Raw genomic sequence first — 21,502 nt, 5'->3', positions numbered from 1 at the left:
CCAGTGTGTTTCTAAGCCTAAAAGCCCAGAAGGGGATGATGCCAACAAATTTATGACTGAAAAGTAACGCTGAGTTTAGTTTGCAACCTTGTTAGAGTATCCACAATGGGCTCCCTAAATCACATTTTTAGATAAATTGTAGGGAGGAATGAGAAAAATATAACTTCAACCATGCTGATATCCACCTTATAAAATATGAAGACTTCTAGGAGCTCCTAAATCTAGAAGAGAGAGATGAGCAATTAAAAAAGAGTTATAGCATTTATGACTTCCTAAACTAGAGAGTTTGATTGGAGTTAAATTTTTATATAGAGCTCCTAAAATAGTTTTTATATATTTTTAGTTAAATTTTAACTAAAAAATAGATAACATGATTGTAAATGCTCTTAAAGATTCATTTGGTCCACGGAATAATTTTCTTAATTGAGTCCCCGTTCCTAGAGAATGAGAATAAATGATTTTAATTCCCGTGTTTGGAAATGCTTGAAAATAGCAACCATGAAATAGACTTTATTCTCATTTTAATATTTGGCTTGTACAATAGTTGAAATTAAATTATTATTTTTTTCTTACTTTTCCAGTCATGGTGTTTTTGAACAGCCTTATTGATCTGTAGATGCTTTTTGAATTAATTGCATGCCTTGTAGTCTGTCCCTGTGGCTGTGTTCGTTAATGGTGAATTGTCTTTCTGCGAGAAAATTTACTTTAAAAAAAGAGAAATTTGTATAAATATTATCTGAATTTTAGGCATGTGCCCACCAAAAAGTTAAAAAGGGAATCACTAGCGCCCACCGTGGGGCTCGAACCCACGACCACAAGGTTAAGAGCCTTGCGCTCTACCAACTGAGCTAGACGGGCAGCTTGTTATATTGTGGACACTTATGGTTATTAGAAGGCTATTGGCATATCGTAGAAGGAAAATATTTTATAATATGAAAAAAAAAAAAGGCTAAATGATTCAGTCGTTAGCCTGAAAATTGAAATGGAAGAAATAATAGGATAATGCAGCAATTTGCTTTTGTTTCTGAGAATAGACGTTGGAATTATCCTGGAAAAAGAGCTAATAGATTTTATGCCTGTCCTATGATAATGGTTTCGCAGTGAAATGCAAACATTTGACGTCTAGCTAGATCCAAAAACACAAATATTTGATTAATGACTTAATTGCTACAATACCCCCTGAAACATTGGTCAATTTCTACTAAACTCCTTTAAAGTTAAAGTGATCTACTTTGCTCCATTGACCAATGTTTTGTGTCTCACTTTGCCCATCACCGTTAATTCTGTTAAAAATGCTGATGTGACACCAATGGAACCCGTTATTTTATTAAACTAAATGCCATGTGTGAAAAAAAAATTTAAAAAAATTTAAAATGTCTTTTAAAAAACTTAATTTAATTATTAAAAAAATTAATAATACTACAAAAAACTTAATTGCACAGCGCTTGATACGGAGAGAAAAAAGAGAGGGAAGATAATTGATCAGAGAATGACGTCGGATGGAGCCACGTCTGCGGCGACGGTAGCGCTGAGGAAGCAGTCGTGGAAGGAGAGAGAGGAGGAGGAGAGCCATAGCTGCGAAGATATTCGCAGGGCTCCGAGCTTAGGGCAACTTCAATTTGCCCAAGCACTGTGACAACAAGAAGGTGTTAAAAGCTCTCTGTCTCCAGGCTGGCTGGACCATCGAAGACGACGGCACTACCTATCGCAAGGTCCCACTTCCCTTCTCTTCTTTAATTCACTTTAATTGTCCTAATTCTTCAATTTTTTTTAATTTTTAATTATTTTCCCATAATTGTCATAGCTCAAATCCAAAGGAAAAATCCACCTAAAAATTTATTTATTTATGAATTCTAATGATGTGATGGTGGTGTTGTTGTACAGGGATTGAAGCCAACCCAAATTGATACACCGAGCACATCAACCATGATTAGCCCTTACTCTTCTCTAAATCCTAGTCTAATCTCATCCTACCAAGCCAGTCCTTTGTCGTCTTCCTATCCAAACCCGAGCCGTTTCGATCCCCAGCATAATTCATCCAATCCCATTCACTATTTGCGCTCTGCAATTCCTTTGTCTCTCCCTCTGCGAATTTCCAATGGTGCCCCTGTAACCCCACTGCTCTCATCCCCAACCTCCAAAAACCCCAACCCAATTCCAAACTGGGACTCCATTGCTAAACAATCCATGGCCTCTTTCGATTTCCCGTTTTATGCTCTCTCTACTCTAGCTAGCCCAACCCGTCACCAAATCCATTTTCCAACTGCTACCATTCCTGAATGTGACGAGTCTGATACTTCCGCTGTTGATTCTGGGCAATGGGTTTACTTCCAGAGATTTGCTCATTCTCTGTCAACAATGCCAGCCTCTTCCACTTTCAATCTTGTGAAGCCTGTTGTTGCTCACCAAAACTTGCCTGACAGTGAGATCCCAGAGGTAAAGTCGTGGATTGGAGAGAAGATTCATGAGGTGGGATTTGATGATTTGGAGCTCACACTTGGAATTTTTTTTTCTTCACACATGGCATTTAGATTAGCAAATGGGTCCCATTGGTGCCACGTTTATATTTTTAATGGAATTTTTAACAGACTTGACGATGAGGGACAAAGTGAGATACAAAACATCGGTCAATGGGGAAAAGTGAGTCACTTTAACTTTAAAGGGGTTTAGTGAGAATTGATTAATGTTCTAATGTTCTAAGGAGCACTGTAGCACTTAAGCCTTGATTAATTAATGCTAAGCTAAGCTAATTAAGCTATGCAGCTTTTGCAGTACAAGCCAAGTAACTGCAACACAGATCTTCATCAACCCCACCTTCCCTGATCTCATCTTCCACGCTTCCGCTGCTTCTCTCAAAACCCAGTTCTTGATTTGTATGCAGCTCTACTCTGGCTTGCGATCTCTGCCTTTTCATGGCCTCCCTTCTGCGATCATGATCCACCATCCTAAAACAAAACCACCCACAAAAAGGAAAAAGAATAAAAACAAAAAATGCATATTCAAGAGAGAGAGAGAGAGGGAGAGAGAGATGAAAATATACTCCTTAGAGAAGGTGAGATGATGATGGGTTATCTCCGAAACACACAGAGGAAGGCCAAAGGTGCCATGGAGATTTAAGAGCCATTCCACCGAGGAGCCCAAGTCAGGGCAAGGGGGGAGCTCAAGCCAAAACAATATTTGGTGTTGCAATAAAATATTTTGTTAATATTTTTTGCATAAACAATATTGTATTAATATTTCTTACATTTCTAATATTTTGTTAATATTTTTTGCATTTCCATTTTTTTTTTAATGTTTCTTGCATTTTCAATATTTTGTTAATATTTCTTGCATTTCCAATATTTTTTTAATGTTTCTTGCATTTCCATTTTTTTTAATTTTTTAAAGATTATGAATGTGGTTTGGTGCTATTGGGCAAGGCAAAAAAACTTTCAAACATGACCAATGTTGGGAGGTGGTGAAGAATTGTTCAAGATTCTGAATTATTCCAACGGGTCCGACTGTTGTGTTGAACGAGACGTCACTTCGTAATTCACTAGCATTGGATTTGCCTATGGATTCCTCGATGAGTCAAGACTCACCCATTGAAAACAAGCCGCGGCCTATGGACTGAAAGGCGGCGTATTGGCTGAGAGAGAGAGAGAGAGAGAGAGAGAGAGAGAGAGTAATTATAGCAATAATACATCAAAAAATTTGGAGGAAATTGCAAGGCATAGTGCAAGGAGAATTGAAATAGACATCAAAATCCAAGAAGACGAGAGGGCAATTCAAGCAGAATATGCAAAAGAAAGGGAGTATGTACGCAAGGAAAACATTGACATGAAGGATCGAGAAACTGTGGTCATGGATACAAGCCATATGTCATATGAACCAAAACAATTTTGGAAGCTAGAACGAAGGGATGTTATGAGAAGAAGACTTTTCCGTGACGATGGACCTAGCAACACGGATTGGTTAAATGATCAAAACCATTAAGTAAGTTTTCTTGCCTTTTGTTTCATTGTATTTTAATGTTTTGTTTTAAAAAATAGTTGTAATTCATATATTTTATTTAATTAGTAGTAATTATTAATTACTTGTATTGGTTTTCTTTGAGTGAATAAAGAAAGCATTTAATAAAATACTTTTTTATTCAAAACATTCCATACATCAAACAAAACATAATTATAAAAAAAACCACAACACAAGCATAAATTAAAAAAAAAAAAAAACCACAACCAAAGCATAAATAAAAATAAAACATAACCTAAGCATAATTAAAAATAAAACTTCTTCACTTCACTTCATTTACCGTCATTGCCTTTCACCGCTCATAAATGCTCCATCAAGTCAACTTGACGTCATTCATGAATATAGGACGATTGCATCTTCGTATATCGATCAATCATACGGGTCATGACATGACCGTCCCTAACCAACGGTTCATGCTTCAATGGTTCTCCATGTGGCCCCATAGGCCTTTCATAAATTCTTGTCAAGGCCGTGTTCATGGGATCTGGTTTATACACGTATGCAGCATTGTAATCATACTCATCCTCCACAATCATGTTATGGAGGATAATACAAGTCATCATTATGCTCCTCAGCACCTCCTAATCAAACAGTCACGCCGACCCTTAATAATAGCCCACTGCGCTTGGAAGATACCAAAACACATCTCCACATATTTTCTGTAACCCTCTTGATAGGCAGCAAATAATTTTTGCATCTCCGATCGGGGATACGGAATTGATTTCACAAATATAGTCCACCTCGGGTAGATGCCGTCTGCTAGATAATACCCATTATGGTAGACGATATTGTTGATTTCATAGGTGATATTCGGGGCTTCACCTCTCAAAACATCTTTGAACACCGGAAATTGACCCAGCAAGTTCAAGTCATTTTGAGATCCGGCAACTCCAAAGAAGGCATGCCAAACCCATGAATCGAATCTAGTAACGACTTCAAGGATGATACTTTTTTTATTTATATTTCCATAATCTCATTGCCAGGCAGTTGGGCAATTCTTCCACTGCTAGTGCATGCAGTCGATGCTACCAATCATTCCTATAAATCCTAGAACTTCGGCTTTCTGTAGAAGCCGTTGGAAGTCCCTCTGCGTAGGTCTAAGCAGGTAGTCCCTGATGTATAGAGTTTCGACTGCATCACAAAATCTTACCAAGCTCTCCAAAGTAATGGATTTTCCCATCCAAGCAATCTCATCCACCTGATCAGCAGATGAATCATACGCCAACATTCGTATAATAGCTGTAAGCTTTTGCTCCAGAAGAAGTCCCAAAATCCCAGCAGCATCACACTTTGTAACAAAGTATGCATCATAATTGCAAATATCATGCATGATTTTATTGAACAAATGGAGTTGCATTCTATATCGCCTTCGGAAATCAACATCAGAGTACAAAGAAGTTGAGATAAAATAATCTTCCAAAAGATTCTTACCTCGAGAATGCCTATATCTGTCCACATTCGGGCTATGGCTGACTTGTGAACCACGGTTGCGGCCTTGGTTTTCTTCATCAAGCAAAGCCACTGCTATGGCAACTTGTTGATCTTGTTCTCTCTGCACCCTTTTGCCTTCAGCTCGTCTACGCCTTTTTTCATTAGTTTCTCACTCTTGTCTCTCCAAGCATCTCCTCATGTCTGACATTGAAAATGGAGTATAAATTCTAAAATATGAGAAATGAAAATATATAGAAGATCTATTGTGAGAGATATGAGTTGAGCCTCTAGTTTTATAGAAAAATTTAGGCATATAGGGATGACACGTGGCACGATTTTAGAGGGTGAAAATCTTATCTGAAATTTAAAACCAAAAATCTTATTCGAAAATTTTATTCGATTATGAGATATGAATTTTATAATAAATATTGACACGTACGAATCCAAAAATCTTATCCTAAAATATTATCCAAATAATTATTTAGGTTAAAAAAGAAAAAAAAAATTAATAGTATTTGCCATTTGTCATGGCAACAGATGAAACACACATTACTTTTTGTAAGAGCAGACAATATTCACATGAATAATAACTGCCCTATCCCCCCCTTGACCTTTGCCATGGCAAATGGGTGGAGTTACTCTAACATAGACTGTATTTTTGTTTTATTCTCTCTGGTTTTTTATGGCTGTGGAGAAAAAATAATTGAGGGAATTTTAGATTGTATGTATATTTGAGTCGATCGAGATTTAGGATTAATGACATTTTAGTCGATCGAGATTTAGGTGTTGTATGAAAATGGGCTATGAGGTTTTAATTCCATCAATTTGATACCCACATTTTTAAAATTACACCTTCCGTCTATAAGACTTTGCAATGGCGTGAAAGCTTGCAAAACTAATATGGTTGTAGCTATGTATTTATAATGATTGTATAGATAAGTACAAGTTTGAAAATCATAAAACTGTTTTTATAAACCAGGATATCAACTATTAAGCGATAAAGTCCTATACAACACAAAGCTCCTCATCAAAAGAAACGTAGGATAAACAACTGTCATTCAAACAAGATGAATTTAAATTCAAAAACTCAGTAGACTTATCCACGACAGACCTTGCTTTAACAGCCCCTTCAAGTTGAGTGGTCCTGAGAGAACATGAAGCTTGAAAACAAGTGTCTTGAACCGAGAAGAACTGAGACCTTTAGTGAACAAATTAGCAACCTGATCTTGGGAGCAAATATAATTAACATTCAACTCACCACGAACCACTTTCTCCCGAATATAGTGGTAGTCGACTTCTAAATGCTTAGTCTGAGAATGAAAAACCGGATTGGAAGCAAGAGCAATAGAGGAAACATTATCACACCATATGGTAGGCATAGATAAGAAAATATATAGATCTCGGAATAAGGAGCGTAACCAAGATAACTCAGTAGCAGTATAAGGTAATTGCCTGTACTTGGCCTCTGTACTAGAATATGAAACAATCTTCTGCATCTTTGAGCTCCAGGAAATTAAGTTAGAACCAAAATAGACACAAAAACCACCAGTAGAATATCTTGTATCAGGATCCCCTGCATAGTCAACATCATAATAAACATTTAATTCAAGCTTGCCAGGTTGATACCAAAGCCCATGATCATATCTGGCCTTCAAATACCACAGAATGCGTTTCACTGCATGCCAGTGCACAGTTGTAGATGAGTGCATGAACTAGCAGACTTGGTTCACAACATAAGATAAGTCAGGCGAAGTAATAATGGGGTATTGTAAGGCACCCACAACTTGGCGATATTTAGAAGGATCCAAAATAGGCTCACTATAGTGAAGACTCAATTGCCGACTAGAATAGATATAGGTTTCCCCAATAACCATACAAATTGTGGTATGCTTAACCACATGACTGAATATCTTTGAATAATCGACCCACTCCTGTTGATGTATACCATTAGCCACCAAACGCGCTTTATAACGCTCAATGGATCCATCGGAGTGTCTTTTAATCTTAAACAACCACTTGTTGGGAAGAACATTCATGTGATGTTGAAAAGGAACCAAAGTACACGCCCCACACCTTTACAAAGACAGAAATCTGTGGCCATGACAGTCCTCCATTCTGCGTGTTTGATAACTTTGCTAAAACATGAAGGCTCAACATCTTTAGGATCAACCCGGAGATGCAAAGCATACCTCGAAGAGAATTTTAAACTCCCTGTTTGAGATCGATTCACCATCCAATGTCGAGCATGTAGCGTAGATAGAGCAGCTTCAGTTGAAGTAGTGGTAGTATCATCATGTATGTCAGTGATAAGAAATGATATCATTTGAAGCATTTAAACTGCTTGCCCCCATCTCATCACAACAAAAGAATTTGGTTGTCATGAGTATGACCGTGAGAATGACAATCGAGTATATCCTTGTGATGATTAATGTTTTTGAGATAATAACAGAGATATTAAAATCTGGCACCCAAAATATATTACACTATGTAGATAATCATGAAACGACCTGACCCAAATTCCACTTTGGAATCCGGGTCGAATCTGTTTAAAGCGACACCAGTGGTTGTGGGTCGCGTGAATGACCAAAGGCCACTGAAAAACAATAACACAAACCTAAGGCCCTAACTCGTGGCTGTGCCTGATAATTGTAGGCTGCCTACGTCCCTTACTGAGAGATCAAGCCACACGTAGTTCTTTCCTCTGTTCCTAATCTGCAATTGATTTGTTTACTGTAAAACTAGCTCTAGGGCTGACATATCTGGAGTAACTGAGACTCTATTTTCCGATTCGTCAAACATTATACAATCCTGACCAAGTCTAGATTACCATATCTGAAAATGGTTACAATCCAACGGTTTGAAACTATTGAACCCGAAAATCACACAAGATGCGAGATCCGTTAGGGGTCCAAACGTTAATCAAATTGAGATCCGCGAAATCCTACGCGCTCGTGACGATACAAAGATCATTCTAAAACTGAATGTGGCCTCCACCAATCCGTCCACGCGTCGGCACACACTCCGGCAGCGCGTGGGTGGCTTGATCAATTTCCGCGATCGGAAAAACTCCAAACCGCCGGCCCAAACTCCTAACTTAGGTAAAACACCCCATTTGGAACAACTTTTGTTCTTGGACATACCCTAAAAAGTGGCCGAAACTGGCCGAAATCTAACTCGTAAATCGAGCTATCTCGCTAAATTTCTGAAATCCTACCCAACCAGCAGCTAGAGCATGAAAAATAGCTAGAAAACCATACCTCACTCGTCCGATTTAGTGGCCGGACGACAGAGAACGAAAGGTTGGAAGTTCTCACAAAATCGCTCTAGCACCGCTGTTTCTTGGCGGATTCGCGATTATGGCGGCGGATCGAGGCGGTGAAGGTTGGAGCTGGAATAGGGAAGTTTGGTGATTCGTTTGGCAGTACTTTGCCTGAATCGAAATTGGTCGAAGAGAGAAAACAGCTCCCAAAGTCAGCTGCTCCAGCCCCCTACGAATCCAGAAATTTATGGGTTTATAAAATCTGAACTTCGAAAAATTTACTGTTATGCCACTGAACTTATTTTAATCGTAAATCCTTCGTTACAACTCCGATTTGAGTCCACTACGTGTCTATGGACTCATCTCGCTGCATTCTACGCAACGGTATAACTGAAATCCCAAAATTTATTCCCGTTCAAAAAGTCAACTTTTATATCATTAAAATATTCTAGGAGTATAGTGGTCTTTTATTGGAATAAATTAATAATTAAATATTAATTAAGGACCGGGTTGTTACAATCTACCCCCTTAAAAAAATTTCATCCTCGAAATTTACTTATCCCCTTGGATTGGGTGGAGGTCTGGGCCTCACGATCGCTACTCGGTGCTTAAGTACGCTCTTCTAGTACGCACTCACCACTTGCATCTTAATAACTGTATCTATAAGACAATCAATAAAATCTGAAAGCAACCTATTTATATCTGGATACCTGAGGTGGCTTAAGAAAATATAAAACTCGGAAAAGATCTGATAAATAACTGAATTTTTGATAAATTTAAAACTCTGCTGCCATGAATCTAATATTTATCTAAAATCCCTTTTTCCCTCTGAGTGTCTGACACCTGGCTAATGCTGGGCATAAAAGACTAATTTGCCATTTTTAATGAAATTAAATGAAATTCAAGTGTGACTTCTACAGAAAATTCGGCAGTAGTCTCCCCTGTAAACTGAACATTTTCCAAAAACATTTCACCTGTAAAACAAACATGTATATTTATATAACTCATCTGCCAGCATGCATTAAATCATATCCAAGCAATCAAACATCATAATATTCAGGTCTCAGGTTGTAACAAACCAAATAAATCAATCTGCTAATCAATCTCAACTTTCAGAACAACAATAATCCACTAGCAATCTCAAACATTCTAACTCGTGCATTTCTACTTATGCATGACTTTCCAAACAGTAATTCTGCTAAAAACATTGAGTGTATAGTTCATCATGCTCTGTAATCCTCGCTGGACTCAGGAGACATCTGGTCAACCTGATCCGCAATTCTAGCTCCCACGGTCCGAATAACTATAAGACTCGTGGGCAAAATATGCTGGAAATACTGAAACTGTTTAATACCATGACCAATAATAAAAAGATAAAAGCCAACAACTTAAATAAAATAAAATAAGATAAGTTAAAAGCAAACTAGATTAAAATAAAATAAACAAGCTCTGATACCCTTGTACTGAACTCACGTAAGGTTCATAAATAAACATATACATATTTAGATATATATATATATATATATTTCCATATATTACTTGTAAAACATTTGTGATGCCGAAGAAAATAGTGGTAACTGTATAAAATCTTCAATTTAGTTTAAAAGCATCTTAGGACTTAAATTCTCTCCACCTAGGTGTACCCCCATATCTGATCCGTCAATTCGATATTTCAATTCCTTCCTCGCGAGTCTCGAAACATAAAGTTAACCGAGCTGCATTCCTCGCAGTCTCGAGATAACACTTCAATCTGAGCCGCAATCCTCTGAGTCCCGGAGACACCAAGTCCATCCGAGCCGCATTCCTCCCAGTCTCGGGGACCATTAGTCGACTGAGCCGCAATCCTCGCACCACACGGTTTAGGCGTCCCCAATACTCATGGGGCATAAACTGTCTCAAGGCAACTGGGGGGTACCCAATGGTGGGTTTGAAAATCATATATCAAAACTTATCACAAACCCTCCTTTAATTTCACAAAACCATATTTTAAATCTATGCTCATCTTTCTAAACCTCGGTTCTCAACATACATACATATATATATATATATAATAACATGTATAATATGTTTTTCAAATGAAAACCTCAACGAATTTTTTCAACCCTTACTGGATGCCTGTTTACTCACCAACGCCAATGAGGTAAAATAACAAAATAAGCTGTCCAGCAATTCTGAAAATAAGGATGCACATGTGATGCTGTGTCTACAGGAAGTTAACCTAATGCTCTGATACCAATTGAAACGACATGACCCAAATTCCACTTTGGAATCGGGTCGAATCTGTTTAAAGCTGACACACAGTGGTTGTGGGTCGTGAATGACCAAAAGGCCCTGAAAAATAATAACACAAACCCTAAGGCCCTAACTCGTGGCTGCGCCTTTGATAACTGTAGGCTGCCAAGCCACATATAGTTCTTTCCTCTGCTCCTGATCTACAACTGAGTTTGTTTCTTGTAAAACTCGCTCTAGGGTGACATTTCGGAGTAAGGAATCTGTTTTACGATCCGTCAAACACTATACGATCTGGCCAAGTCCAAATTACCATATCTGAAAATGTTTACAATCCAACGGCTTGAAACTATTGAACCCGGAAATCACACAAGATGCGAGATCCGTTAGGGGTTCAAACGTTAACCAAATTGAGATCCGTGAAATCCTACGAGCTCGTAACAACACAACGATCATTCTAAAACTGAATGTGGTCTCCACCAATCTATCCACGCGCTGGCACCCGCGCTGCAGCTGCGTGGGTGGCTTGATCAATTTCCGGCGACTGGAAAAACTCCGAACCGCAGGCCCAAACTCCTAACTTAGGTAAAACACCTCATTTGGAACAACTTTTGTTATTGGACATACCCCAAAAAGTGGCCAGAACTGGCGGAAACTGTATGCTCTCAAAATCGGTTGAAACCTAACTTGTAAATCGAGCTATCTACGCTCGAAATTTCTGGAATCCTACCTAACCAGCAGCTAGAGCATGAAAAATAGCTAGAAAATCATGCCTAACTCGTCTGACTTGGTGGCCGGACGATAGAGAACGAAAGGTTGGAAGTTCGTCAAAACTATCCAGCACCGCTGTTTTGTGGCGGATTAGCGACTATGGCGGCGGATCGAGGCGGTGAAGGGCAGGGGCTGGAAGAGGGAAGTTTGGTGGTTCGTTTAGCACTGGTCTTGCCTGAATCGGGGTCGAAGCTGGGAGAAAACAGCTCCCAAAGTCACCTGCTCCAGGCTCCCCCCACGAATCCAGAAATTTTTGGGTTTATAAAATCTAAACTTCAAAAAATTTACGATTATGCCACTGAACTTCTTTTAATTGTAACTCCTTCGTTACAACTCCGATTTGAGTCCACTACGTGTCTATGGACTCATCTCGCTGCGCTCTACGCAACAGTATAACTGAAATCCCAAAATTCCTTCCAAGTCAAAAAGTCAACTTTTATACCATTAAAATATGCTTGGGGTATAGTGGTCTTTTATTGGAATAAATTAATAATTAAATATTAATACAGGACCGGGTTGTTTCAAATCAAGTGGGAATGAAATATCCCCGTTCGAAGGATTTATCATGTGCCCTCCAATTCAATCCGTTTGTCACATGATGCAATAAGCAATGTTAATAAAAAAAGACTTTGATAATGCCCACATAAAACTTTCAGAGTATATGAAGAAGTGCAATCATAGAATGTAATATTTTCATCCAATCGTTAAATTGTGAGAGATAAAGAGTTAGAAATTCTTCTCTTATTGGGGGAGAAAACTCTTGCCCCCATTGTAGCACGGGTGAGCCTTCAATTATACAATGTCCCTTGCTCCTTAATATGACTTTTTGTATGGTTCCCACAGACGGCGCCAACTGTTGGAGTGGAAAATTTCGGATCCTCCAACAAGTAATTTTTGATTTCCATGTTGAGAAGCCAGACACCATATTTGATTATCACCATTGAGTGAGGAGGAGGGTACCTGCAAGAAAACACTCCGACGCTCAAGTCAGTGTTCGTTCATGAATACTGTAATAGAATCAATCATAACTCTCTCCCTTTATGCTGGGGGATTAGTTAGCCTTTTATAGGCATTGAACCCTTGGACTCCATGTCCCATATCCCTTATTTATCTCCATCCTCAATAGTAGTGGATATCAAGTTATTTGATTCCCTCCACTCCATAAATTTAGGGTTCATGGGAAGTGGCTTGTTACTTGGGCCTTAATTTTTGCTGCCACATCTACCCCCATATGCTTCTGTCCTTATTTCGAATTATTTGAAATGAACAGGCTGAGAGCCGTTATTCGCCCTGTTAGAACCTGCACATCTCTAGGTGTTCTTGGATCAGGCATATTCCGCAAAGCCTCCACCTTCGATGGGTTGGGCTCGATGCCTCGCTTCTTCACTATTTGCCCAAAGAACTGCCCTGACGAAACACTGAATGAGCTCTTCTTCAGGTTAAGTTTCATTCTATATCTCCTCAGTATGTTGAAGACTTCTTCTAGGTGTCTGACATGTTGGGATTTTTCCTGGCTCTTGACGACCATGTCATCGATGTAAACCTCCATCGTTTTGCCAATCTGGCTTTTGAATATCTTGTTCACTAATCTTTGATACAAAATGACATCACTGTGTAGCAATACAAGCCTCGCTCGGTGATGAATGCCATATTTTCCTGGTCCTTAATTGCCATTGGGATTTGATTATATCCCGAATAAGCGTCTAGGAATGAGAGAAGTGCATGCCTTATTCATGTTAATGTAGTATATGCACACATGCCATCTCCCATCCTTTTTACTTACTACCACCACACTTCTCGAATGAATCCTGCCTTGAGCAATCTGTCCACTTCATCGCTAATAATTTGGTTCTGCTGAGGTGCGAACCTCCTCTGCTTCTGCTAGTATGGGGGGTTGTTTGGGTCAACGTTCGCCGATGACACGCAATCTCAAGGTCGATCCCCGACATGTCCATATGTGACCACGCGAACGTCCTTATTCTCTCTTAATAACTTCATTAGCTGGTCTACCTCATCTTCAGATATGAGGGAGCCTACCAACACTTTTTTATCAAGATAAAAGGGATCCAGAACTTTTTTCCTGTGGTTCGATCGTCGAAAGCTCTTAGTTATCCTCCTTTTGTTCTGTAGGTCATCATTAATTGCTATAAATCCTCACCTGCTTCGAAGTCACAGCCTTAAGGTTAGTTGCTATGCTGTAGTATCTTCTGGCCTCCACTTGATCTTCTTTGATATCAACTGTGGTTCACCCATCTTCGGATATGCACCTCATCACCTGGCAACGTGTCGATGCTTCTCCATCCATTCGATGAGTCAAATTCCTTCCCATTATAGTATTATACAACCACGAAAGTAACGAATAAGGTCTTACCTACGGCAATGACCGGCAGAGTCACGTCTCCGATCGGTTGCGCTTTCGTCCCTTCAAATACGTAGATCGGTGTTGGGTTTGGTTGAATCTCATTTTCATCCAGCTTCATTCTTTTGAAGGTGCTCCAGAATAACACATTTGCGCTACTTTCCTCGTCAATCATCACTCTTTTTACCATCGAATTGACAGCGCGAATGGTCACCACTAATGCATCGTTGTAAGGGAACTCAATTCCTTCCATGTCTTTCTGCGTGAATGAGATAACTTTAATCTTTTCCAGGGCTTTGGCAGATTGAGGCAGATGCAATCCTGTTTATGTGTCTCACCTTTTCGGCTCGTCTTTTTGGTGGATCGAGAATCTTTTCCCTCCACGGGATTCGGTCGACCATGAATAGTGTTGATCTCCAGCAGTTCTTCATTTGCAATATTGCCGGTCATTGTTTTTGACCCACCCTCTTCACTTGCCCTATTCTTAGGTTCGGTGCGGTATTGGGATAACATTCCTTTTCTCAGCATTGTCTCCACCTGATACCTGAGACTTCGGCACTTATTAGTAGTGTGTCCAAAGTCGTTATGATGAGCACATATCTTGTTCCTGTCTCGCTTTTCTAGGGATTCACTTATCGCAGGTGGTGTTCGAAATATACCCTTACCCTTGTTCTTGTGAAAAAGTTTGGCTAAACTCACCGTAACCCTGGTGAAAGGTCAGCTTTGCTTAGGTTCGTTGCTAGGTTCATGTCTCGAGGAATATCGCTTCATCTCCACCTTTTGCTCCGGTGAAGGCTTTGGGATCGCAATGATGGAAGTAGCTCGTTTTGACTGGGTGAGCTCTTCTTCTTCTAGTGTGATGATTTCATCCGCCCGAGCCATCACTTCCCTCATTTCCACTGGTGGGGCCTTCACTAAAGACCTGTGCATTTTTGTTCCAGGTATGACCCCCTCACGAAATGCCAACGAAGCAATATGAGAATCACATTCCTCAAGAATAGACATTTCCTCCGTAAAACGCCTCAAGTAGTCTTTAAGGCTTTCTCCTGTACTTTGCTTCGTGTTGAACAGGATCATGACATCCTTTCGAAACCACCAATAGACCTTGGTTTCAGCTGTCTAAAACAAACTCGTCAGGGCCGATCCTGACAAGCTTGAGGGGAACAATTTACATAACAGGGCCTCATCATCTCCTTCGAGCACCATTTGTTGTTGGAAATGATAGATATGCTCAATGGGATCGGTCATGCCCTCGAACAACTTAAACTTAGGTTGGGTGAACTTAACTGGCTTCTTGGCTTTCAGGATGTCTTCTGTGAATGGCGACTTGCAAATTCCTTTCACCACCTCCGAAGCTAGTTCTACGGGTGTTTGCAGTTTGTACCCTCCGACAATCTTCTTGATTTGATTGCACAAATCGGTGTCCTTTGCCCTTTTTGCCATTTTATGCAGGTCGAGATCTTTGTCTTGATCTTTTGTCGTGGCCTTGTCCCGAATGCTCAAGTATGTGCTGCTGGAGGAGTCTCCCTCAAAGATCTCATGTCTCTACTTCCTCCTCCCTGCAAGTAGTGTTCTGCTCCTTCTCCATAGCTTTCTCCGCTACCTTTCTCGTTTCTGCAATTCTTTCATGATCTCCCTCAACTGGATAACAAAGAAGGCTTGGTTCCCATCCTGGCGTTGGACCTTGCGCTTCCGGGTCTAGGAGTGGACGTCGCATTCCCCGGGATGGAGGTGTTTGGAGTTCCTTGTGCAGGTTCAGTCATATTTATGATCAACTTTGCGAGATTCCCACGGATGTAATGTTGGAGCAGGATTTCTTTCAAGAAGAAATACCTCCACGAGTTCTTGATTGAAGTCCGTGACGCTTCCTTGGTCGAAAGAGAACTCCGGATTACGTTCCGAGGTCGAACGACGGAAAAGGGGTGAATACCTGCAAAGTCACTCCGACGCTCAAGTCAGTATTTGTGCAATGCACTCTTAGTGTTCAATTAAATTTCTCGTACCTTTGCTTTGGAGGTCTAGCTGAGTTTTTATAGTGCTCCGAGGTCTTGGGTTTAGCCCCACTTCCCTAGCTTTGCGCATCTCGTCCTCCACTTCATGGTAATGGGATCAGACGAGCGATTTGTGTCTCCCTTGTTCCGCACTCCTCTAGTGGGAGGGAAGTTCGATCATCCCACGTCTTTTAGTTGTGGCATATGGGGAAGTTCAATCATCCCACGTCTTTTAGTTGTGGCATATGGGTTAGGCTATGATACGTTACATTTGGTCCCCACAATCTTTTTCCGGAACTTTGATGCACTGCTGTTTTAAGTTGAAATTCACCTTGGTGGGACTAGAAAAGGCAAAACTAAAGTACAGCTACACAGGGATCTCAAGCGGTCACCATAAAGTAATAATGCCGGAATCCACGAATGATTTGGAGTCCACCAGAAAATAAAGAAAATCTCTAAATTTGATTAATAATAAGAATAAACTGACAAATGCAATGCCATGAGTTGGCCTAAATAAAACATAAAGAAACCCTAGTTTTCAGAATATTCATAAACTTAGCTAACAAGAAAATAATAAAAATCCTAGCTAAAATCATTTCAGGAAAATAATATCCTAATAGATCTATATATATAAAGCAAAAGGCAGAGAATTGTGAAACTTAATCAAGCAACCCGAAAATAATAGATCTACTATTTTACTATTAGATCTACTATTTCCACTACCCTATCTTATTTTACTATTAATCAAGCAACCCGAAAATAATATCCTAATATATCTATAAATAATAATATTTTACTATTTCCACTACCCTATCCGATTTCCCCACCCACCCACAATGTAAATTTTAAAAAACACATTCTTATCTTTTATTCCTAAAATATCATTAAATTATTATTTTCTTTTTGTCAAACGTAATAATTTAAAAGGAAAAAGAAAAGAAAAGAAGAAGCCCTAATGGAATAACAACGTGAAATTAACTCCTGCAATCGTTATTCTTCTTTTCTATTTTCGTTCTTCCTTCTTTCTTTCTCTGCAGTTTCTCCACCCATATTCCTTATCAGTTTAATATCTGATATGAGGGCCACGGCCCACTTGACATTATATATTTAGATTGAAAAAAGGTAAGATGACGTCTTGTACCATGCCGGTACCATTAAACTCCAAACCCTAAAACCTCATTCTCACAGTTTCTGCGAGAGAGCTCTTCTGAGAACTAGTCGCCATGACAGACCCAATACGTCACACATCTACGGACGACGAGACGAAGAACAAGAAGCGCAAGAGAAAGAGAGGGAAGAAACCATCGGAAGAATCAGAGCCTCGAAACCCTTATCAGGCCCAACAAAACGAAGAAGAAGAGAAAGGAGAAGGTGATGATAACAATAAGGAGAAGAAGACGAAAATATTGAAGGGAAAGGAAGAGGTCAACGAGGAAAACAAAGAAGAAGAAGCAGAGGGGGTGGAGGAGGAGAATAAGAGGAAGAAGAATGTCAAGAGAGGTGGAGGAACTGGGATTATGAGCACAGACTCTTTTGATTCATTGAATTTGTCTGCCAACACTTTCAAGGCCATTCAGGAACTAAACTTTCAGTATATGACTGAGGTAAATTTTCTGGCTGAACTTGATTGGTTATAAGTTGATTAATAAGGCTTTGGCCTTTTATAGTATTGATCGGAAAAGATTTACACCTGCAGATTCAAGCAAGAGCAATCCCATCACTATTGATTGGAAAAGATGTCCTGGGAGCTGCTAGGACAGGATCCGGGAAGACTCTTGCTTTTCTTATACCAGCTGTGGAGTTGCTATATCACATAAAGTTTACTCCTCGTAATGGAACGGGTGTTGTTGTTATTTGTCCAACACGGGAACTTGCAATTCAGGTGAAACACTGACATATTCTCGTCATCCTTCTCATATTGATCTCGCTCCAAGTCAAGAACGCATCGTTTTGATGCCTAAACAAATTGGATTTAATTTTTGCCTTCTAAAGTACTCGCGAGCACTTTACTTTTTTCATTGAACATTAAAGCCTACTTCTCATCGAATAATGATCCCATTATTACTGGGCTTAAAATATGACAAATTCTCAATAATATATATACAAATTCTCGAAAAAGAATGAAAGAAATTCTCTAAATAATTGATGAAGCTGACAAGACTACGAAAGAATGAAGCCAAAAATGGAAATATTTGTGTAAAAATTTATGCTTTATTACTTGTTATGTTGTTGTATTCTGAACATTTGATCCCCTTCTTTCTACCCTGACTACTTTTCCTTTCAAATAATTCAGACCTATGCCGTGGCAAAGAACCTTCTGAAGTACCACTCACATACTGTTGAGTTGGTTATCGGTGGTGCAGCTAGGAGAGGTGAAGCAGAACGTCTTGTAAAAGGAGTAAATCTATTGGTTGCAACCCCTGGTCGACTTCTTGACCATCTCCAGAATACCAAGGGATTCATATATAAGAACTTGAAGGTCATTCGCATCTATTCTTCGGCAATATTGTTGTAGTTTTTCAAAAGTATTTGTATTTTCTTATTGGAAGAAAATTCTACGTAATGTTTCTCTGACATTTGAATATTCTTTGTGGTTATTAATCCTTTGGCCGAGATACTGGAGTCCTTTTGCAATTTCGATTGTTGTGTTAGAGACGAAATTTATCTTGCTTGACGATCCTTTGAATATTCTTTGTTTGACGAGATTTATCATTTGATGATCCTTAGCTTAATTGTTCTCTTGGACTTGCAGTGCCTCATAATTGATGAAGCTGACAGGATTATGGAAGCAAACTTTGAGGAAGAAATGAAACAGATTATTAAGCTTCTACCGAAGGTACAGTATTTGATTTAATAATCTACCTTGTGTTACGAAGACTCTAGGCTGCGAACAGTAGGTGCATCCAGCTCGCAACATATCTTGGAGTTTTGTTAATTGTGTATGATTATAATCGGCATTCTGCCAAGATACATTAATTTTAATGGATTTTACGTGGTTATGTCCTTTGGCTGATTGAGTTGCTAATGGATGTGCAGAAAAGGCAAACAGCTTTATTTTCAGCAACCCAAACTACGAAGGTTTGTGCATCATATTTCTATATATATATATATATATATATATATATCCTTATTGTTATAGTCAATCTCTTGCTTTCTACATTGTTTTTAAATATTTTTAGCATAAATTGATACGCTACGCAGAGTTAATAGTTCATTAACTTTTGATGCCTTGAGTCTAAGGGCCTTTGTGTGTTCCCATGATTGCCTTGCTCTTAAAATACTTTTCCCATTAAACCTGTAGGTTCAAGATCTTGTTAGATTGTCGTTGAAAGAATATCACTTGATTGATGTGGATGGTGGGAGAAGTAAGGTAGGAATTCAGCTGGTTTGACGTATTTCTCCTTTTACATTTATTTTGTGTTCATCATGTCTATTTTGAAATTAAATCTACTTCGTATTCGTAACTAAATATATGTTTTTTCTTCTTGTTTTGATTTAGCCCTAATCTCTAAAATCTGACGTTGTGTGCAATATATACAGGTCACCAATGAAGGGCTGAAACAAGGCTATTTTATTGTGCCCAGTGAGGAGAGATTTATTCTCCTATATTCATTTCTGGTGGCGACTCGGTCTAAGAAAGTGATGGTCTTCTTCTCTTCTTGTAACTCAGTCAAATTCCACTCGGACCTTCTTAGATACGTTAATGTGGATTGCTTTGATATCCATGGAAAGCAAAAGCAACAGAAGAGGACCAAAACGTTTTTTGACTTCTGCAAAGCAGAGAAAGGAATCTTACTCTGTACTGATGTTGCTGCTCGTGGCCTAGATATTCCTGCTGTGGTATGCTTCCTCTTTCTTTTTGCACTTTCCCTACACTTTTTTTGAACATCATGTTATGCCAATACGCTCTGTCACATCAAAATAAGCGAATGCTCGTGGTAAATCTAATGCTTGTTTTTTCTTTTCTTTTCTTGTAGGACGTGATTGTGCAGTTTGATCCTCCAGATGATCCCAAGGTGTCTAATTCCTTCTTTACTAAAAGATTTCACTTAAGTTTTGTATCATAAAGTTCTTCTTTATCCATTTTGTAGCATGGTAAATATATCCATTCCTGAGTTCCGTTTCTTTTTCCCTTTCTTAAAACGCTTTGGGATATCTGCTTGCAGGAATATATCCATAGGGTCGGTCGAACAGCTCGAGGGGAAGGTGGAAAAGGAAAGGCATTTCTTTTCCTCATTCCCGAAGAGATGCAGTTTATTCGCTATTTGACGGTATGATGTAGTCAAGAAGAAAAAATAAAGAGGAGCAACGAAACCCCAGCACCCCACCCCCACACGCGCACACACAACAAAAGTGCCATTCTTTTCACAAGGGTGTCTGTATTTAAAGCAAGCGCTAATCGCTTTTCTGAAGGTTTCTACGTGCGGTGCTTGTTCTCCATTTCAATTCTTTATTTTATTCTGTTTTCAGGCTGAAAAGGTCCCCGTTGAAGAGCAACAGATTAATAAGAATAAGCTGAAAAATGTGCAGTCTCAATTGGTAATTTCCTTTCTTCAGGCTTCAGCTGTTACCTATTACTACACAATAACTGGTTCCGAGGAAACTTATGTATTGCCGTGACTGATGCAGGAGAAGATGGTTGAGGGCAACTACTATCTGCGCCAAGCGGCAAAAGAAGCATATAAATCTTATCTATTAGCATATAATTCACACTCTATGAAGGACATCTTTAACGTTCACCGTCTCGATCTGCAGGTACCCAAACTTTTCCTTGATATTGGAAACGAAATTATTTATCTTTTAATCTCTGCTGTTGTTGTTGGGATGTCAAAATATGAAGATTTGCCCTTTTAACTGTATCAGCATTTATTATACCTACAGGCGGTCGCAGCTTCATTTTGCTTTTGTAGTCCCCCCAAGGTGAATTTGAACTTAAACAGCAGTGCATCAAAATTCCGGGAGAAGATGCGCAGAGGAAGTCGAAATGGATTCAGCGAGAGCAATCCTTATGGAATGCAAAAAGGTAGAGATGAAATTCGACAATTTGTGAGGCATTAGAGGAGCCTGCGTGCAATGCAACGTATTTATATATATAACTTTTTTTAAACCATTTGATTGAACAGTGCTGAAAGGCTGAGAATACATCTAACATATTAATTTATTTTCTTTTTCTAAACATTTAATATTCTCATTTTCTTCTCCACTCTCTCTCTCTCTCTCCCCAAAATCGAAAATAAAACATAAATGGGTTTTTTAGTTGGAACAGTGCGACTCCACGTCGGTTCGTGCTCATTGTCTTTGAGAACCAATTTGAAACACAACCACCAATCTGATCTTAATTAATTGTTTGTCAATAAATTTCAATATGTACTAAATTAACCAGATTTTCCAAAGGGAACCGATACAATATTTCGACGTTGTAGGAGCTGTGGTCGTTTAGTTTGAAGTGGG

At 39.1% G+C, this 21,502-nt stretch overlaps 1 protein-coding gene, 1 non-coding gene and 1 pseudogene across 2 annotated transcripts; 2 read left to right on the top strand and 1 right to left on the bottom strand.

The window, feature by feature from the left end:
• Positions 1-785: 785 nt before the first annotated feature.
• Positions 786-858, bottom strand: TRNAK-CUU (transfer RNA lysine (anticodon CUU)). Its single transcript has one exon. It is a non-coding gene; the product is annotated as a tRNA-Lys (tRNA).
• A 631-nt stretch (positions 859-1,489) lies between these two features.
• Positions 1,490-2,670, top strand: LOC103324689 (BES1/BZR1 homolog protein 1 pseudogene; annotated as a pseudogene).
• Positions 2,671-17,097: 14,427 nt separating this feature from the next.
• On the top strand, positions 17,098-21,228 carry LOC148921471 (ATP-dependent RNA helicase HAS1-like). Its single transcript, XM_089055784.1, has 12 exons — positions 17,098-17,655; positions 17,748-17,933; positions 18,345-18,530; positions 18,804-18,887; positions 19,088-19,129; positions 19,353-19,421; positions 19,592-19,891; positions 20,029-20,067; positions 20,218-20,322; positions 20,522-20,590; positions 20,681-20,806; positions 20,933-21,228. Exons 1-12 carry the CDS (start codon positions 17,275-17,277, stop codon positions 21,107-21,109), a joined length of 1,764 nt encoding a protein of 587 aa, XP_088911910.1. The 5' UTR covers positions 17,098-17,274; the 3' UTR covers positions 21,110-21,228.
• The last annotated feature ends 274 nt before the right edge of the window (positions 21,229-21,502 follow it).

This window comes from Prunus mume, linkage group LG1 (assembly GCF_029339155.1).
Source record: "Prunus mume cultivar Tortuosa linkage group LG1, ASM2933915v1, whole genome shotgun sequence".
NCBI classification, from domain to species: Eukaryota; Viridiplantae; Streptophyta; class Magnoliopsida; order Rosales; family Rosaceae; genus Prunus; species Prunus mume.
The sequence above is the reverse complement of the archived record's forward strand: the minus strand, read 5'-3'. Positions and strand labels throughout refer to the sequence as shown.

What these genes read in the sequence shown, in the direction of transcription:
- LOC148921471 (XM_089055784.1), top strand. Translation starts at nt 17,275, where the DNA reads ATGACAGACCCAATACGTCACACATCTACGGACGACGAGACGAAGAAC. An exon ending in TGGATGGTGGGAGAAGTAAG is followed by an intron (nt 19,422 to 19,591) that starts GTAGGAATTCAG and finishes CAATATATACAG; the next exon opens with GTCACCAATGAAGGGCTGAA. An exon ending in AGTTTATTCGCTATTTGACG is followed by an intron (nt 20,323 to 20,521) that starts GTATGATGTAGT and finishes TTCTGTTTTCAG; the next exon opens with GCTGAAAAGGTCCCCGTTGA.